The 20,641-nt window shown below is 38.5% G+C and overlaps 2 protein-coding genes across 8 annotated transcripts in view; one reads left to right on the top strand and one right to left on the bottom strand.

Moving 5' to 3' along the window:
• The window catches only part of Itfg1 (integrin alpha FG-GAP repeat containing 1), a 112,719-nt gene extending 97,190 nt beyond the window's left edge, over positions 1-15,529 (bottom strand). Inside the window, exons 1-5 of the mRNA XM_052167176.1 lie at positions 15,158-15,529; positions 13,496-13,568; positions 10,146-10,291; positions 8,631-8,688; positions 4,891-4,965 (exon numbers count right to left, since the gene is read on the bottom strand). Of these exons, the coding sequence (XP_052023136.1) occupies positions 4,891-4,965; positions 8,631-8,688; positions 10,146-10,291; positions 13,496-13,568; positions 15,158-15,362 (557 nt within the window). The 5' untranslated portion in view covers positions 15,363-15,529. The remainder of the gene's footprint in view (positions 1-4,890; positions 4,966-8,630; positions 8,689-10,145; positions 10,292-13,495; positions 13,569-15,157) is intronic.
• Positions 15,530-15,578: 49 nt separating this feature from the next.
• Positions 15,579-20,641, top strand: part of Phkb (phosphorylase kinase regulatory subunit beta) — a 185,136-nt gene continuing 180,073 nt past the window's right edge. For 2 of the 7 annotated variants that reach the window (XM_052167171.1, XM_052167170.1), the window contains exons 1-2: positions 15,579-15,723; positions 17,632-17,718. In XM_052167171.1, the coding sequence (XP_052023131.1) occupies positions 15,648-15,723; positions 17,632-17,718 (163 nt within the window). In that variant the 5' untranslated portion in view covers positions 15,579-15,647. Of the gene's footprint in view, positions 15,724-17,609; positions 17,719-20,641 lie in introns of all 7 variants that reach the window. The other 5 variants (XM_052167169.1, XM_052167174.1, XM_052167175.1 and 2 more) reach the window with 5 other exon arrangements.

Below are 20,641 nucleotides of genomic sequence, written 5' to 3'. Positions count from 1 at the left end.
AGAAACAAAAGGAACACATTTTTAGTCTGAATAACTTTTAAAATCTTATGCTACTGAAAGAAATTTTAGAGAAAGCTAAACATAGAAATAAAAATAAATAAACCACGGCACATTTGTAGGATATTTTCAAGTGATTTTCTGGTTGATTTAATACAAAGTCCGTAGAGATATTGGCATTTGACTTTTTGAACTATTCTTTTAGTTTTGATTTTGTAAACTAAATTTAAAATGTATACATTTTTAAAATATTAATTTTAATTTTCAATGTGAAATAAGATGATGGCCATTTCAATGAGCACAGACTGGCCATGCATACACAAGATCACATGCTGGGCACTAGTGGGCTGAGAGATGGTAGAGAGAACTAGTTGTTGCAGAAGCGTGGTGTGTAAACCTGAAGCTGGGTTGTACCCACATCCCCTGTGAAGACTATAGGGAAGGCCCCCTACTGCAGCCTAGGTGAGACATGAGAACCAGAGAAGTGTGTGGGAGCAGAAGTTCTCTATAGTGGGTATATGTAGGTATGGTAAGATCCTGGCAAACAGAAAACATTTCTAAGTTTGGTTTTCTCTAAAATTTCTTTCAGTACTATATAAGATTTTAAAAGTTGGTCTTCCTAAAAATGTGTTCCTTTTGTTTCTTATATTTTATATTCTTATATGTAACACATTAGACTAATACCCTCTTATATTACATCTCTGATTTAACATCATCTGATTCAAACATTAGTCACAGATTAAAAAGCAGTAAAATCAAGCATGGACTTGCAATACAGAGCCTGGGTTATATAAAAGCCCACAAGGTGAGTGTAATCCCCAGGACACACGAGAATGAAAAAATGCCTCTACAAAGACAGTCAGAAAGGCTGACACAGAAACTCCTTCCAGCCTTGAAATACAGATCTAATTTCACTGTGTTATGGAGATTGGTATTCTTGATCTACAAAGAATGAACCAAAGAGCTGAGGCAAACCATCCTAACTAGGATCTATAACTGTTCTCTTTTAATTTACAAATATTTACTTATTTTGGGAGGGTATATGTGCCGTAGCATGCTCCTTAGCATGGAGGTCAGAAGACAACTTGGGGAGTTGATTCTCTCCCTCTACCAGTATGTGTACTGGGATCAAGGCACGCTGTCAGGTTTGGTGGTAAGCACTTATGTGTGCTGGGCCATTGTGCCGGCTGTCCTTTCTTTCCATGAGTCTTCTCTATAATATCTCATAGTTATAGCCCATATATTTTCCCTTGCACTCATAGAATTACCCCCGCCCCCTTTCTTCTTTCTTGCCCCTTTGCCTTTTACTATTAGTAACTTAGCTCTAAAAACAGATAGACTACATTTCCCAACAGTCATAGTGCTTCTGCCTCTTCCTGACCACAGGAAGTGAACAATATTTTAAATGCATGTTTACATTGGGAGAGGAATCAAATCATTGCTTCCATCCCTACAGTTGGCATCCCTTCTTAGCAGTAGGAAACAAATCCCCAGACACCTGATCAGGAAGACATATAAATAAATGAGTAAATAACAACCTTCAATGTATAACAAAAAGACACATCCATTTAAATAAACGTATAAAACACAACAAAATGTGAAAGCTATGAGGAGGTACCAGAAATGACTCCACCACAGTCTCCCAACTCCCCAGTCCTGGAAACTAACAAAAGGAAATAGTTGAAAGATCTTATAGTCTGACTTTCCCAAAGCAGCAGGGATCAGAGGCCTCAAGTGCCAGAAGATAAATGAAGTAAGAAAGTCAACTCAGGACTGGATAAGAAAGCAACAGTGTATGAAGATGTGAATAACATACTGAGCAACTTACCAGTGGGAAAGCTCGGCAAGAAAACTGAGAATCTATAAAAGGATCAAACAGAAATGCTGCAAATAAAAGCATTCCTCAAATTAAAAAACACAGTGGTGCTGTTCCAGTGATGTAAGCCACGATGGAGATGCCAGGAAATACCCGCCTGAGTCACGGGCATGCTCTCAATCCCAAGTCCACTGTGGGCTCTCTGCGGAGTCCCAACTACAGCAGCAGGCACACGGGTCACATCATTTTTTTTTAAATTTATTGATATATTTATTTACATTTCAAATGCTTTCCCCTTTACTGGACCCCCACTCCCCGAAAGTTCCATCAGTCCCCTTCCCTCCCCCTGTTTTCCCACCCAACCCTTCCCACTTCCCTGTTCTGATTTTGTTCAATACCGCTTCACTGAGTCTTTCCAGAACTAGGGGCCACTCCTCCGTTCTTCGTGTACCTCATTTGATGTGTGGATTATGTTTTGGGTATTCCAGTTTTCTAGGTTAATATCCACTTATTAGTGAGTGCATACCCTGATTCATCTTTTGAGTCTGGGTTACCTCACTTAGTATGATGTTCTCCAGCTCTATCCATTTGCCTAAGAATTTCATGAATTCATTGTTTCTAATGGCTGAATAGTACTCCATTGTGTATATATACCACATTTTTTGCATCCACTCTTCTGTTGAGGGATACCTGGGTTCTTTCCAACTTCTGGCAATTATAAATAGGGCTGCTATGAACATAGTGGAACATGTATCCTTATTACATGCTTGGGAATCTTCTGGGTATATGCCCAGCTATGACTTTATGAGTGACAACACCCAGCATTGTATAATAACTCTAAGAGTGCAGTAGCAGTATGCATGTGTTCATGGTAAACAATAGCTCTTTAATTGAACCTAAGATTCTCTCACGAATGGGAAGATCATATCTGATACTGAACTAAGGATTATAGGTATAGATGAGAGTGGAGATCTACAACTGAAAGGGCCAGCAAATATCTTCAACAAAATTATGGAAGAAAACTTTCCCAACTTAAAGAGAGAGATGCCTATGAATATACAAGAAGCCTACAGAACTCCAAACAGACTGGACCTGAGCAGAAATACCTCTTACCACATAATAATTAAAACCCCAAATGCACTAAACAAAGAAAGAATATTAAAGGCAGTAAGAGAAAAAGGCCAAGTAACATATAAAGGAAGACCTATCAGAATCACACCAGACTTCTCACCAGAGACCATGAAAACTAGAAGATCCTGGGGAGATCTCATGCAGACTCTAAGAGAACACAAATGTCAGCCAAGACTACTATACCCAGCAAAACTCTCAATCACAATAGATGGAGAAACCAAGACATTCCATGACAAAACCAAATTTACACGATATCTTTCCACAAACCCAGCTCTACAAAGAACAATAGGAGGAAAACTCCAATACAAGGAGGGAAACTACACCCTGGAAAAAGTAAGATAGTAACCTTCCTTCATCAAACCCAAAAGAAGATAATCACTCAAATATAAAAATAACATCAAAAATGACAGGAAGTAATAATCTCTATTCCTTAATATCTCTTAACATCAATGGACTCAATTCCCCAATAAAAAGACATAGACTAACAGACTGGATAAGGAAACAGGACCCTACATTTTGCTGCATACAGGAAACATACCTAAATGTCAAAGACAAAAACTACCTTAGAGTAAAAGGCTGGAAGACAATTTTACAAGCCAATGGTCTTGGGAAACGAGCCGGAGTAGCCATTCTAATATCAGATAAAATTGACTTTCAACCTAAAGTCATCAAAAGAGACACTGAGGGACACTTCTTGCTGGTCAAAGGAAAAATCCACCAAGAAGAACTTTCAATTCTGAACATCTATGCGCCAAATGCAAGGGTACCCTCATTCGTAAAAGAAACTTTACTAAAGCTCAAAGCACACATTGCACCTAACACAATAATTGTGGGGGACTTCAACACTCCACTCTCCTCAATGGACCGATCAGGAAAACAGAAACTAAACAGGGACACAGTAAAACTAATTGAAGCTTTGGACCAATTGGATTTGACTGATATTTATAGAACATTTCACCCTAAAGCAAAAGAATATACCTTTGTCTCAGCACCTCATGGTACCTTCTCCAAAATCGACCATATAATTGGTCACAAGACAGACCTCAACAAATACAAGAAGATCGAATTAATCCCATGCCTCCTATCAGATCACTATGGAGTAAGAGTGGTCTTCAATAGCAACAAAAACAACAGAAAGCCCACATACACATGGAGGCTGAACAATACTCTACTCAATGACAACTTGGCCAAAGAAGAAAGAAAGAAAGAAATCAGAGACTTTTTAGAATTTAATGAAAATGAAGGCACAACATATCCAAATCTTTGGGACACAATGAAACCAGTGCTAAGAGGAAAACTCATAGCCCTGAGTACCTCCAAAAAGAAAATGGAGAGAGCATATACTAGCAGCTTAACGACACATCATTTTCTTGATTCTCATATTGTTCCTTTTAGAAATGGCCCTAAAGCAAGCTTTCAAGTTATCTCTAGAGCATGACTGGTTTCAGATATTTCGTCAAATGGAAGGAGGGAAAACAGGTTTCTGATTCAAGATTCACAACAATTCTTTAAAAGTTCATTATGATAAATACCCACATATTAATATTTTTATGAATCATTTTTATAAAATATGACAGAGTATTTAAACATTTCACCACAAGATACCTTAAGTACAACTTACTCATGTCTAACTGTAAGTCACATTAGGAAACAAAAGCATATTATGTCTCAAAAACAGACAAATTTGTTGGAGCCCCAAATAGCTACATGAAGACCTGCTATTAGGGTGATTCTTTGCAATTCCTCAAAGGCTAAACAAGCAAAACAAATATGCCCACCATACATGAACAAAACTTTGCCCTCACCATTACAGAAAAAAAAAAAAAACGGATTGAAGGTTCCTCACAAAAGATACCACAGCAGCAGCAAGAATATCACAAAAGATATCCCCGGCAGCAGCAAGAATACATATGATTAATTACACAGCTATATTCTCATTCACTCACCCTCCTAGCAGTATCTGTGGCTGGCTGGACTCATTTGTGATACCAAACACATCAGGAATTAGATCACCATTGAAGCTGAAAAGAAATATTTTTAAAATTAGGCAGCTGTTTTATTAAAATGCTACTTCTAACTTAGCTTCCAGGAGTGTGGAGCACTACCATATGCAACTATGTCCATTTGTGGTCAGTAAGGCAGAAGTGACAGCTGCCTCTTCCAGACCAAAGGCGTTTAGTTGTGCTAATGGATGCACCAGCTGCAGTAAGTCTGCTGCAGCAACAGTAAAAACTAGATTTGCATTAAGAGGAATCATATCATTAGCAACCTACCTAAAAATTAATACAAGTTAAGTCAGTGAATAAATATAGATATAGAACTTAAATGAAAATTTCTCATCTGGATGACAATGTTTTCTGCAAGTGTAAAAGACCATTTTAGAAAAACCCCAATACTAGGCATATAAGCTTTCTTTGAGTTGTTGGTTAGAGTTGCCCAAGATATTCTCCAAACATTATATGCTATTGCTATTTCCCCTGTTTACCAGACAGTGGTAGAAGGTAGGTCCCTATTGCTGAAGAGAGGGTGTGCTTCAGAAAAAGGGCTCAGAGGTCCCTGAGCTGGAACTCACCTGAACATCTTCTCCCTGAGGACCACCTTTCACAGTAATGGAGGTTACAATGAAAACTTCCAAAGGAGGAAAACAATCAACACTCTACCCAGCTATGACTCCTATGAGTGACAACACCCAGCATTGTATAATGACCCTAAGCGTGCAGTAGCAGTGCGCATGTGTTTGTGGTAAAAAATAGCTCTTTAATTGAACCTAAGACCCTCTCACGAATGGGAAGATCATATGTGATACTGAACTACCCTAGGTGGTGAATTCACGACTCTTGGAAGAGAAGCTATGAACCTCCAGTTTACTAAAGCAGCACATACCCCACTGCATTCTAAACATGCATACATAAGTATAGTCCTCACCCCTCATCAAGGACACTTCTCTTTTCATTTCATTGCAGCACTGGAGACCTTTCATTCCCAGCTGACACATCTACAACGTATTTCTTGAGCCCAAGGCTCAGGGATCACTGTAGAACAGTGGACAGAAAGACTGAGAATGGCAGAAAAGATGGGCTCTCACCATCTGCTGTGCCACTGTCTCCTAAAAGTGCCATAAACTTACAAAGCCTCATCAGAATGACTGCCCAACATGAGCTGAACAAGGACACCAACAATAGACATGCTAAAGCGGATGTGGGTAAGCCCAGGAGTCCTCAACTTTCCACACAGAACTATAGACAACTAAGGAAGGCTGAGGGTAGGAGAAATAGTCTCCTCCAGGGAGGCGTATACTAATTGTTTATCCAGTATCAAACGGTCAGCCTGGAAACACACACATCAAGTAACACTAAACTGATTATACTTTTGCAATCAGGAATAGCCCTATCCATATATGCATGCAACCATACTTAATGAATAAATAAAGCAATCAAAGAGGTATATATGGAAGGGTTTAAATGGGGGGGAGGAATAAAGGGGAATATTATTGATATAATTATAATATAAACTGAAAAAATGAAAAAAAAAACCCACTGTATTTATATTAGCCACCTTCAGAAATGGAGGGGTTCTGGGAGCTTGAGTTTTCTGAGCAGAGGGCATAAAGGAAAGTCTCTTGCTGACCCACACTGGATGCATCTTCAAGCAGGAATTAGTGTTGCTTTACAACCTTTTGGGTTTAATCTATGAACGCCACATAATATAGGGCGTGGCTTCTGAACGGACTGGTTGTGATATCAAATAGGATTCAACACCTGAATTACAAGTTGCAACACATTTATTTAGCAATAGTAAAATGATTTTTTGAATTTGTTAACAATCAAAAATTAATTTAAAGTCAAAAACATGTTGATTCTGAGGTATTTTTGGTAATTCTCACCTGTGCTGCATTACATAAATCACTGTGACATTGGTTATAAATATAGAAAAGCCACTGTGCACCCCCAAATGGCAATCAAAGCACTGTCTGAAGCCCTGGCTCACATCAGCCCCATTCCACGGTATGACCTGCAATGCTCTGAGTATATGGAGGTTTTGCTGTTATGGAATATTGGTTTAATTATGGAGAAAAAACTGGTATTTGCCTATTACTATTCCTTAGCATGCAAGTAAAAAATTAACAACTATTTGAATTGTATTGTTAGCTTGATTGATTCTTAAAATTAAGTTTTAAGTTGTTCAGTTAAATTTCATTAAAAAATCATTCAATAATGGCTTGTGGTTAGGCCATTATTTTGAATTTATTAGAATTTCAATCTTTGAAATTCTAAGCAAACATCTGCCAATCAAATAATTAAGTATTCATAGTAAGTGGTACTCTCAGCAGTGATGTTCAAAAATTAATATCGATTATCTTTAGAAAATAATGAAGATGCTCTACATCCTGCACTATGAAAACTTCAACCAAGATCTAGTTCCTTATGTAATGGTAAAAAGAACTCCCTTCTCTTTGTAGGTACAGTTCACAAATCTTAAATTAACAGTATCATTATATGTATAAAAAAACTATTATTTTAAAATAAATTTTTGAAGGAATCACAATCAGCCCAACGTACCTCTATTATTCACATATATAGCAGAGTCATGTAGAAAGGGTGGAGAGAGATTAGAAGAAGAAAAACATTAAGATGCCCTGCTCTTGTTTCTCCCAACAGTGAGGGAGACAGTGTAAATTCCAAGAACCTTTAGACTTAAAAATAACCCATAAAATAATACCTAGTTATTCTTCATATCTGTGGTTGACTTTTATAATGACAATGAAAAAAAAAAACCTCCACAAATATGAAAGAAGTCAAATCAAGTACTCAAAAAGTAGAAACTATGGGTTTCTGTTTCAGGTCTGTAATCACCGCTGCCGTGGCTGTGGCAATGGTTTGGCTAAGTGTACATGGGATCACTGCAAACATGGATGTGACCAGACTTTATAAAGGTCATGTTCCAGGAACGACCTTTACTACCAGTATTACATTGCCTTTATTAGATTTAGTCATTGCTGTGTATTTTGAAGAAATAAATAACAAAGAAAAATTGTTTTAAAGGAACACATTTTCTTCTTAATGTGTAAAATTTTCACCATTTCTGGAGGAAACCTTATATTCTTAATATCTATCAATTGACATTTTCAACTCAAAAATTGCTATTTGAATTAAAGAATGATGTATGACTACACATCCCTATAGATCTACAAGGAACAAATATGAAGTTATCAAAACAAAAAATCCATATTCTTCTTTTCTTCAGGACAACCAATTTTCTCCTTCATTGGTGTCTCATTTCCTTACAGCAAATATGTTTGCTATATAATCTTATATATAGGTTCCTATAATCTTTTTTTTTTTTACCCCTTAAATGCCAAGATATTTTTAATTGGATATCTTATTTATTTATATTTCAACTGTTATCCCCTTTCCCCGTTTCCCCTCTGCAACACCCCCATCCCTATCCCCCCTTACCCTGCTTCTATGAGGGTACCCCCCCCCCCACTCCCACCTCCTGACCCTGCCATCCCTCTACACTGGGGCATCGAGCCTTCACAGGACCAAGGGCCTCCCCTCAGGTTCCTAAAGTCTTAAGGAGTGAATTTAGTGTCAATCCTACTTAGTAAAGTAGCTTTCTACACAAAAGATTTCATTTTACATGTCTAAGTTTTAAACTGTTCTATGTAAAGCAAGCACATACTTACTCCATAATCAGTGGCTGGTCATGAAAAGTCCTATTGAGTACCGTCATGTTTTTAGGATCTGTGGGAAAAAAGGATATATATTTACATGTGTGTGTGTGTGTGTGTACAGACACATACATACAGAAACACAACAATACGAAGTGCTGGGCATTTAATATTGTTCTTATACTCAAAGTACTCTTTTATTTATTTATTTATTTTATAAGATTCATCTCTAATTTCCTGCAATAGCCATCACTAAGGAGATATCAAAAGCTTCATTTAATAAGACATTGAGAGAATTCACTCTATAGGGAAGATTCAATTCAAATCATAGTTTCATTTGAGGTTCCCATTTAAATATCTTTTAGCTGAATTATTTTCTGTACAATTTGGTAATCAATAAGATTTTAGTGTTGATTTAGACCTATTTTATCATGTCCAAGTTCATAACAACTCTATCAAATCAATGTTTTTTTTTTTCCCTTTGTTTTTTTTTCTTATATGCAGCACCTGCACATGGTATCCTTGTAAATACTTAAAGGATAAGTGTATGTATTAAGATTGTTGTCTGAATTCCCAAATGTTGATAGAAAGCATACCAGCATTTGCTGTCTACGTCAGAATTATCATTTGCCTTTTTAGATATGACTTCAAATCCATGAATAGATAGACATAGCAGATTGACTCACAACTATGCTTTTTATATTTTTCTGAAATGGGAAAACTTGAAAGCAAAAAGGAGGGATTGCCAGGTATCCTGGCATTTGCAATGCTGAGCTAAACGTGAAGCTGTGATTACTAGGTGAACTGATTTTTACGGGCATGTGCGGTGAGGCAGTATCTTCCTGTCTTCTGTACCTGTCTTTGTGTTTGCACACTAAATTCGGCAGTTTTAAGAGGCTGAGTGCACATCATTCTGCTGATGATACTATTCGCAGAACTAGCATCCCATGGTGCTCCTGCTGTGCATCTGGCTATTTCTCATAGCTAAAGGACACAGTGCCTTCTTAGGGTCATTGAGGACTGTTCTCCCCAAATCTCTGAAGTTTGCGCTTTTTATTTTATGAGATAAAGTCTTACATTTAACCCTGGAAAACATCGAACTCAGAGAGATCCACCTGTCTGTCTCCCAAGTGCCATCACACTAAGCTTGAAGCTAAGTCTTTAGTCACTTCAACAAGTATAAAACTTACAATAACTCTTTTTCAAGTAATCGGGAATATAATTTGTTCTCTGGAAAGGACTAGTTTATGTTGGAAAAGAAAACATACGTTAGCCGGGCGGTGGTGGCACATGCCTTTAACCCCAGCACTTAGGAGGCAGAGGCAGGCAGATTTCTGAGTTAGAGGCCAGTCTGGTCTACAGAGTGAGTTCCAGGATAGCCAGGGCTACACAGAGAAACCCTGTCTCGAAAAACCAAAAAGAAAGCAGTCAAGAAGTTTTTACTAGTACCCAAGAACAGAACATCTGTTTTGAGAACATAATTATTACATTTTTATTAAGAACATCAGCCAATATTAAATTAAAACTCACCTAAGGTTTGGTTTTGTCCCCAGAAGATAACAGCTCCTAGTTGATTGTTGGTATGATTTTGGGGAAAATATGTGAGCAGGACATCCATTTGTGAATCCCCATCATAATCACCAGGGACTACGCTTGTTACCAATGCACTCAAAGTCCTAAAGGAAATAAGAAGTTAAGAAATTTCAGAAGTTACAGTAGAACAGGACATTTTTACCATGCAAAATGTTTTCAACTCAAAATTCAAGAAATAATCGAATATATTATGTCTTTTGTATTTAATGACTTCTTGTGTGTCGAGATCCTTCTGGTCTATAGAAGAATTCATAATGAATAGAACATAGAGTAGCTTTATATAGTACCACAAATCTGAACTATATCAATAGAAAAATCCATTCAACTCAAGCACTGGCTCAGTGGGAGACTGCTTGTGTCATATAAGTGAGGCTTTGGGCTTGACTTCCAGTATCACTCAGACAGAAGCAAAAGGAAGAAGAGGAGCTGGAGAGATGAGTTAGTAATCAAGAGTACATGCTGCTCTTCCAGAAGACACGAGTTCTATTCCAGCACCAATAAGGTGGCTCACAACCATAACTTTAGTTCCAGGGGGAGCCGATATCCGTTCTCACCTCCCAGAACTGCATGTATGTGATACATATACAGACACTCAGGTACATACACATACATATAAAATAGAAATATTTAAGAAAATAATAATGAAACCACAGTATAATCCAGCTAGACTGCAGAAGTAAAAGGACAGAGAGCTGAGGAAATGGTGATTAAGAGAATATACTGCTTTTGCAAAAAACAGGTGTTTGGTTCCCAGCACCATGAAAGGAAGGCAACTCACAAACACACGTTACTCCACAGCACACGCACGCGCGTGCACACACACTCACACACACACACACACACACCTTTAAAAAATTAAAATAGCAATTTCTACATTTTAAGAATACTTTACTCAGTCATCTTCCATCTCCTCCACAGTGATTATAAAATAGTTTAGTATGTGATTCTAATTCATACTGTACATGAATACCAAGTAAACCAATATAAGTACATTTTTCATAATCTGTGTTTTGTGCAACATAAAATCACTCTTCTCTTTTCATATAATTGAGTCCAAATTTTTTTATTACTTTGGAAGGATCCTAGTCTGTTCTGATTGCCTTTTTTTCAGACTGTAATTCTCCCAAGTGTACCTACTTTTCTGTCAAGTAAATCCTTTTACTCCTTCACAAACGTTATTTTCACTGCCATCTTTTCTAAATGCTGTGTACCCACACTTAAACATTATCAAGCAAGATTTATTCAAGCTGTGTTGCTATGCTCCAATTCCAAGACCATATGGAAGCTGCCATTTTGGTTTGCACTGACCCATCCCTTTCTCCTTTAGCTTAAAGCAAGCACTCAATTTGCTTCCTTGAATTTGCAAATCATATTGGTTCACTATCACAATGTCACATTACTGCCAACCATAAGCAATAAGAAACACCGCCACCAGGCACTGGTGGCTCACGCCTTTGATCCCAGCACTTGGGAGGCAGAGGCAGGCGGATGTCTGAGTTCGAGGCCAGCCTGGTCTACAAGAGTGAGTTTCAGGACAGCCAGGTCTATATAGAGAAACCCTGTCTCAAAAAAATCAAAATTAAAAAAAAAATCAATTTGAAAAGCTTGTGGTGGTTTGAATAGGTATGCCCCCCCCCCACTCATGTGTTTGAATGCTTGGCCCCTAGGGAGAGTCACTATTAAGAGGTATGGCCTTGCAGGCTTTGAGGTCTCTGATGCCAAAGCTATGTCCAGTGTGGCTCACAGTCTCCTTCTGATGCCTGGGAATAAAGATGTAGACCTCTCAGCTCCTCCAGCACCATGTCTGCCTGCATGCTGCCATGCTTCCTACCATGATGGTAATGGACTGAACCGCTGAAACTGGAAGCCAGACCCAACTAAATGTTTTTTTTTTTTTTTTTTTTTTTATAAGAGCTGTCATGGTCATAATGTCTGTTCATAGCAATGAAAGCCTAAATAAAGCAGCTTGATTTCAAGTCTATCAAGATCAGTATTTAAAAACTCACCATTTGATCAAAAGAGAAAACAAACAAACCGGACAGAGGTCAGTGACCTTTCTTCCCTATGTAAAACATCTTTAAGATGAGATTTTTATAAGTGATCTGCTTCCATGGGAACAATCAGACTGAGACATAGTAAGTTCAAGAAAGCATATTAAATTGCAAGGACTGCAGGGTATACGGATACATTGTATCCATGTGTGCCTGGTGGATACATTGTATCCATGTGTGCCTGGTGGATACATTGTATCCATGTGTGCCTGGGCACCTCCCTACCTGCTCCTCTTTTCTCAGGTGACTTACACTTAGTTCCCTAGCTGTACCCTATCTTTGAGACCCATTTTTTTTTAAAGGGATCCTGCATTGGATCTGATCTGTTACAACCCAACAACTCAAGGCTTTGGGGATGCTGGAGAGAAGAAAAATAGGTTGGCTTGGTTCTAGCCACTTGGCTGAAACTTGAATTCACCTTCAGCCTGATGTCTTAAAGCCAGGTCACTTGCTGGCTGGAAGTCATGTTCACTTGATGACCAGGTTGCCAAGAGATCCACCCCCTACTGAGTGTCTGTATAGCTGCCTACATGTTCTGTTCTTTTCATTACACTCAGATTTCAGTGATTTCTGCCTGTTCATCAGAGTACTTCACAGTTACTAGCAACCTACATTTATCAACTTTGTGGCACTTTGTGATAACAATTCTTCCCTGCCTCCTTGGGTGTGTTCATTATTTCTCTGACACTTAAGAAAGACAAAGTTGAAATAACTTTGTCTAGTAATAAATACAATTGATACAGATTTTAAAAAAAAGATTGCAAGGACTGTAGAATGTTTATATAGAACAAACCTGGAACCACCGAATGTTATTTTTATAAAGGGGGCACATTTTTTAATTTTATTTTCAATGTTTCCTTTTTTAAAAATTATATTTTATTTGTATGATGTGATGTGTATGTGTGTGTGTGTGTGTATGTGTGTGTGTGTGTGTGTGTGTGTATACATGCTGACACCACAGTGTATACATGGAGGTGAGAGGATAGTTTATAGGAGCCAGTTTTCTTCTTCTGCCATGAACATTCTGGGTATCCAACTTAGGCTATCACACTTGGAGGTAAGTGTCAACTCACCAGTCCTCACGTTTAATTAAGTTATTTAGTTTCAATTTTTTTTTCTACTCAGACCTCAGAACTATTAATTGTGTCACAAATCACAGCTGAACTTGACTGATTTGAAATACAACCCACACTACTGCATATTCACATTATAATAATAAGGATATTAGATACTTACTTCAAGGATACCTTTACTTTGGGCTTAAAATAGGGTGCACTCTGATCTGCCAAAAAGACAATTAAGTCATTTCCTAAAAGAAACAAATAAATTATTTTAGAAAAAAATGTTTTAGAAAAATCATTTGGTCAGTGCTTAAAAACTTCCTGGGTACTGTTTCTATAAGAAATCTTTTATTCTAATCTAGTTGGACAACACTGCCAAATATCCTCATACAAATCTAATGGAACATGGGAAAGAAAAGTATGGAAAAGCATACTTGTTCAAGGCAACGTGAGACCATGGGATTCCATTAAGGGGCAGCTGGCATAATTTAAAAGAAGCATCCATATAAAGAACACCCTACTATACTATTCTATACTGAGTATGAGACCCAAGTTTGATCTGCAGCAATACAGAAAACACACCCACACACCCTTATTTATTCTGTGCTACTGTTAACGTCTTGTGTTTTCCACATCAGATCAGGTCTCTCTTATATGAGGCTGTTTATTGCATTATATAGTTCACCACACCAATGATGCAGGAATTCCTACTAAAATGTCTACTCACCAGCTACAAGGAGACAATTAGTAGAGAATACAGAGCCCTCCAAACTTTCCCCTTTTGCTTCCATATGGATTACTGCTCATTGGGACAGACATGCAGAAATGCTTAATCAAACACAGGATATCTTCAAAGTTAAAGAGAATCTCTGTATCCAGTTTGGACAGATTAGCTAGAGGCTTTGAGTATTCTTGCGATATGGTACTGGAAAGGGTCCTAAGACCTTGTCAGGATCCTGTCACTCAGCTCTGTATGGGTTTTTAACTTTATTCATGGTCTTGGTCCTTAACCACCTACTGAGGCATTTTGTCAGCATTTTATATATATATATATATATATATATATATATATATATATATATATATATATATATATATATATATATATAATGAATGAGGCTTAACATGGTTAATGAACTTTCAATGGCTAGTTGGCAAAAAGAGGTGTGCAAGACTACAGTGATAAGATGATGAAGTGGTAATCAAGACGAGGAAGGGCCAGATGTACACTAAAGACCAGGCATTTCATGCTGGAGAAGTTTGTAGTTTGAGAACATATGGCCAAGGAGGCACTGCGTTTATCAGCAGTTAACAACAACAAATGCTTGTGTGAGCTGTGGAGGATTTGGTGCTTTAGGAAGGCACAGTGCCTTTAAAGATCTTAACAAAAGGAAGGGCAGAGGAGTTGAGTAGAGGAATGGTAGAGGCAGTGCATCTCTTACAAGAAACTGTCAGGTTGCATCTTTTCTGATCAAAGGGGGTGGGACACTGGGATAAAAAGACAGGAAAGCAAACCCTTAGGCCAGAAACCAAGGTTCTTAGGAATCTGGCAGAACTTTGGCAGGCAGGTGAAGGCTGTAGGTTTCTAGATTATTCATCAGGTGAGGGCTATAGGTTTCTAGATGAAGGGAAGTTGGTGTGTTCTCAAGGTTGATGGTCAAACCGCGGGGTTACTGGGTTAGGACCCAGGGTTGCTAAAGTCAGGGGAAAGCTGTCAAGGTGCTGAAGATAAAGGGAGAGCTAGAAGACTGGGAAATGCAAGAGGGAGGGTAACAGGAATAAGGGGGCGTGGGTACACCGGGAAGGGCAAACAGAAGGAGGGCCGGCAAGCACTGACTTTCCCGCAGCACGAAGAGGTCCGTCTGTTTGTCGGAGTTGAGGTCACCGAAGGCCGCCAGGGTGCCCCAGGCCTCAGCCCCAAAGAGCTCGGCCGTGACATTGTGCAGAGCCCGCGCCGGGGCTGGCCCAACGCTCAGCAGCGCGAGCCCCAGGAACAGCGGCGCCAGCACCGCCCTGGCGCTAGGCAGCAGGCCGGCCGCCATGGCGCCTTCGGCCCGGCCGGCCTCCGCCGCGCTTGACGGCAGCCGCAAAGCACCGTGCGACCGGCAAACCGAGAAAAGACTCGGGGTGCGGGCTCACGGGCAGCCCCTCGTTGCACTCCCACGCTGCCCTGGGGCTGTTTCTCCGACGACCAAGACACCAAGGAGCTGGGGCGACGCCTGCCTGGGAGCTCACTTCCGGCTGGCGTGTCTCCCGACAGTGTCGCGCGAGGGGGCGGGGCCGGGCCGGGCTCGCTGACTGGCAGCCCGGGTGGTGGGCACAGTGCGATGGCGGGGGCTGAGGGTCTCATGGCTGAAGTAAGCTGGAAGCTCTTGGAACGACGAGCCCGGGCCAAGCGCTCAGGTTTGACTGCCTGTGACATCACCCTTCCCTCTCCTGGGTACAGGGGGTGGTGCTCTTCCGCGAGTCCCCTGGAGGGAGGCGGGTGGGATCTATCCTGGGGATCAACTTGTGACCTTAAGGTGTCTTCAGAAAGCAGTAGGTTTCCCTTGCTGCCCTGGTCTTGTCCCTCTAGGTCCCCATTCCCCAACCCCTGCACTTCCCTCATTTAGAAAACTTATGTGTTTCTCCCCCAAGTTATTTCCTCTCAAAGTTACTGGCAAGCTGACTTCTCCAGAAACTTACCCCAAGTAAGTCAGCTGGTGACAAGTTCTTTGGAACCTGAACTCTCATGCTCTGCAAAAAGGAGATCTCCATTTTTAGTGAGGTCCTAAAGAACTGGCGACTCCTTTTGTCTTATATGTCCTCTTCACATTCCTTAGTAATTTTTAGCTGCAGCCAGTTCTGTGTGTCAGAAATTGAGGAAGACAGGGTTTGTGCCACAAGTTAAGTTAGTGTACAGTTATGGTTCAGAAAGATATTGGCCTCTCCCCTCAGCACCTGTAGTTTTCAGTTGTGGTTCCCAACCACGGAGGTCAGAGATGCCAACAGTCCCGAGTGTCCCGAACTGACTTGTTCAAATTGCAAAGTCACACTGGCGTTTTAAAAGTTAGTACTCCTGGTAAATAACACACCGCCACTTTTGAAACTGGACATAATCTTGAGCAAAAAGTGTGGTCTTAAACAGGCGAGGTGATGGGATGAGAAATCTCCAACCAAGAACCTTTCCCTTGTCAAAGACTGAGGAAAGATTGTAGAAAGTACTGTATTTGTTAAAATATTGCCAATTTCATTTCATTTTAAATCTTAATTTTGTGTGTGTGTTTATTTACTTAGGACGTTGGGTTATAGTGGAACAATCACATGAAAAGTAATAGAAATTTTCAAAAGGCAGTTGACTTAAGTTCAGAGTCAGTAAGATTATTTGAAACAGTTGTAGGGATATTTGTTGCTTATATTTTCTTTTTTTGTGTCATGTAGAAATATCGAGTTGGTTACTAACAATGTTGCTGTGGGAGTATAAAAAGTGTTAGTAGCTTGTTCTGGGCAAAGAATAACTAGTTTTCTGCCAAGGACTTGAACCGTGCACCCCCCCCCCCACCCCCCATGTAATTTTGCAACATAGTTCTTTTAGTAATCCTATAGCATCTGTTTTCTTTTCAAGACTTTGTTTTAATCAAATACATGTCACAGCAGCAAGCTTTGGAAACCTTATCTTTGTTAATAGGATAAATCCTGTCTTAACTATTGTTGAATGCAGTTTCTTAAACCCAGTGGCAGCCATAGCAGGTACCTAGATACTGTCCGAATTTACTGTATGTTTACATGGTAAGAGTAAAGTTTAGATAGAAGTAAACAAAAGATAGTAGTTGAGGTAAATCTTTAAAATTAGTAGTTATGTTTGCAGTTTCTAGTTTTTTGACTCTGAAAGATACAGATAGTAAACCTTGAGCTATATATTACTTATTTCCTGCTCATTACAAAGAATTAATTTGATTCTGTTTACAACTTTTAGGAGACTATATAAACAGCCTTGTTTGAATGAATTAACTTGTTTCTGGGACAGACTCCTCTTTGGAGTTCTAAGCATTGTTACATAGTAGCATAACAACTTTACTGAACAATAAAGGATACTATTAATTGTATGTTTCGTAGTAAGTGAATATTATGTTTCTGTCTATTCATGTATGCAAACATAATTAACCAAATAAAGGAAATCAAATTCTCAAGTCATAAAAGACAAATTAAAATTCTATATTAATCTTTAATTGTCTTTTGCACTTTGCATCATGCTAATAACTGCTCATATATTAATCTAATGCTGATTGCTTCTAACCTTCACTAAACAGTTTTAAAACTGGTGTAGTTTAGCCTGCAACGCTTATGATAAGAATCAACAGTTTGAAATGGCCAGCTCACCTGATGCAGCCTTCTCTTCACCTGCTTTGTTAAGGTCTGGTAAGTGTATCGACCCCAAAAGGGTCAACTGACAATTTTATATATGTTGTTTTCAAGGTTAATGCTACTATATGGTGTTATGTGTTGCTTTTATTGCCCCTTTGGTGGACCTAGCTCTGTGTACTGCTTCATTTAGTGTTAGCTTGTTTCCATAGTGTTAGCTTGTTTCTATAGTGTTAGCTTGTTTCCATTGTGGTTTGAATGCATCTTGTGGTACCCAAGAAGGCAAAGGGTAGAGGCCATGACAGTTGCAAGCTATTTGCCCAAAAGCCATCCTTAGTGCTTAGGAACTGCAATTGTCCAGTGAACTTGTTCAGTTGATTAGTATACATGAATGTGCAAAGTCTCTTAGTGCTTAGGAACTGCAATTGTCCAGTGAACTTGATCAGTTGATTAGTATACATGAATGTGCAAATTCCTCTGGGTACATGCTCAGATGGCACGTTTATTTTTAGCTTTTTTGACAGTCCTTATGCCCTATTTCCAACGGGGTTTTATTAGTTTATACCCCCATTAGCAATTTAGAACAGTTTCCTTTATTTACATTGATGGCACCATTTATTTTTTATTTTTTATTTTTTTTTGTCATTGTAATTCCACTCCATTCTAACTGGTGTGGAATGGAATCTCAGTGGTTTTAGTCTACATTTCTTTGATTTCCAAGGTTGTTGATGCCTTTTTTAAAGCGTTTCTTAGACATTTGTAATTCTTTTGAGAGCTCTGTTCTTATTTTGGTTCCTTAGCCTATGTTTTAATTTTTTGAGATTAGTGTTTTTAAGTTTTTGTATATTCTAGTTACTAATTCTTCTTACTCCACTGTTTCTTTGGTTGTGCAGAAAGCCTTTTAATTTCATGAGACCCTATTGGACCCTTGGTATTATTTCCTATGCTATTCTGAACCCTTTTATCTAAATGTTGAAATGTACTTGGTGCTTTTTTATCTAGCAGTTTTGTGATACCAGGCCTTATTTATATTGAAGTCTTTAAAAGATTTGGAATTTAGTTCTGTGCTAGGTGAGATATAGGAGTCTAGTTTCATTCATCTACATGGTAATGTCCAGGTTTCCTAACCATTATTTGTTTAAGACACTGTCTTTTGCCTAATATCTATATTTGGCTTTTAGTGAAAAATCAGGTAGCTTTAGTTGTGGGGACTTCTAATTGCCTCTTCTTTTTCTTGTCTTATTGTTCTAGGTAGATTTCAATCACTATATTGAATTTAAGCTTATATAGTATTTAGGTAGCAGACATCGTTGACTTGTCCCTTATTGTCCTGGGACTGCTTTGAGGTTTTTCTCTATTTACTATGATGCTTGATGTAAGTTTGTAGTTTTGTTGGGATATGCTTTCTCCATCTCTAGTCTTTTCCCATCATCTATCATGAAGAGATATTAGATTTCCTTGAAAGCCTTTTCTGTGTCAGAGGTAGAGAGTGTGTTGGATCCCTTGGAAATAGAATTACAGATAGTGATGAGCCATTATGTGGATGCTGGGAATTGAACCCAGGTCCTTTGGAAGAACAATTAATGTACTTTAGCTGCTGAACCATGTCACTAGCATTGTTTGCAAGTATTTTATTGAGGTTTTGCATCTGTGTTCATCTAGGAGATTGGTTTGTGATATTTTGTCTTGATATCAGGATATTAGTAACTTCATAGAATTTGGAGGCATTCTTACCTTTTCTATTTTGTGAAATACTTTAAATAGTATTAGTGTTCTTTGAAAGTCTGAGCAAATTCTGCAGAAGATTAATTAGATTCTGTTTTGTCTCACCCCCAACCCCCTTTGGCAAATGCCTTATTGCTTCAAACTCATTGGTTATAGATCTCTTTACATTGTTTATTTCAATCTTGGTTTAATTTTGGTGATTCATATGTATATAGAAATTTATTCATTTCTTATAGATTTCTTGATTTGAAGGAATATAGAAATTTAAGGTATTTCCTTTTGGTTTTATGAATTTTATTGTCATTTGTTATGATGTCTCCATCTTTATCTGCAATTTTTTCAATTTGGTTTCTTTTCTGTCTTCCTCTTAAACAAGGGTTTGTCATTCTTGTCATCTTTTGAAAGACTCAGCTTTTTCTTACATTGATCCCTGCCCCAGGAAGCCCCAGAAAGGTTTACTATGTATTCCTGGATGTCCTACAACTCACTATGTAGAACATACTGACCTTGAATTCACATATATCTGCCTGCTTCTACCCCTCAACTTGTGGGATTAGAGGGGGTAATAACTCATCATTAAGTTATTTATTTGAGAATTCTCATATTTTGATGCAGGTATTAGAACTGTACTTAATGTGTAGCATAATTTTGGAATAGCTTGTTTTTAAGTTTATTTCAGTTACAAAAGAAAAATTTTAAATTTATTGCTTAATTTCTTCAGTGACCCATTTAGCTAGCATTCAGTACTGTGTGGCTTAATACCTCTGTGTTTGTATGCTTTGTGCATTTTCTCTACCTTTGGATTATTAACTTAATTCACTGGAAACATGTTAAATAATGATGTTATTGCACCTTTCCTATATTTGTGAAGGCTTACTCCGTACCCTGAATTTCATTTGCGTAGAATACCTTTTTTTCTGTCATTTTGCTGCCTGGTAGTCTTTATCATTGGTGATAAGATGTTATCCATAAAAATGATGGATCTTGTTTCTTAATCAGCGTGTTAGTCTGTGTCTTCTCAGGGAGGAATTGAGACCACCGTTAATATTCAGTTGATTTTGAAAGATGTGTGTTCCTGTGATGCTAGTGTTTTTGTTGTTTTTCCCTAAGTCTTTGTTCACCTGCCCTGATATTTGTTTGTCCTCGTGACCTATTGGGTGTGTTCATTCTTCTCTTGTCCCACCCACACCTCCCACTTTCCTCTGCAGAGCAGCCTTAGTGGTCATGCATCCTTTTAGTTTGCCTTTATCATGGA

Source organism: Apodemus sylvaticus, chromosome 21 (assembly GCF_947179515.1).
Source record: "Apodemus sylvaticus chromosome 21, mApoSyl1.1, whole genome shotgun sequence".
Classification (NCBI taxonomy): Eukaryota; Metazoa; Chordata; class Mammalia; order Rodentia; family Muridae; genus Apodemus; species Apodemus sylvaticus.
The sequence above is the reverse complement of the archived record's forward strand: the minus strand, read 5'-3'. Positions and strand labels throughout refer to the sequence as shown.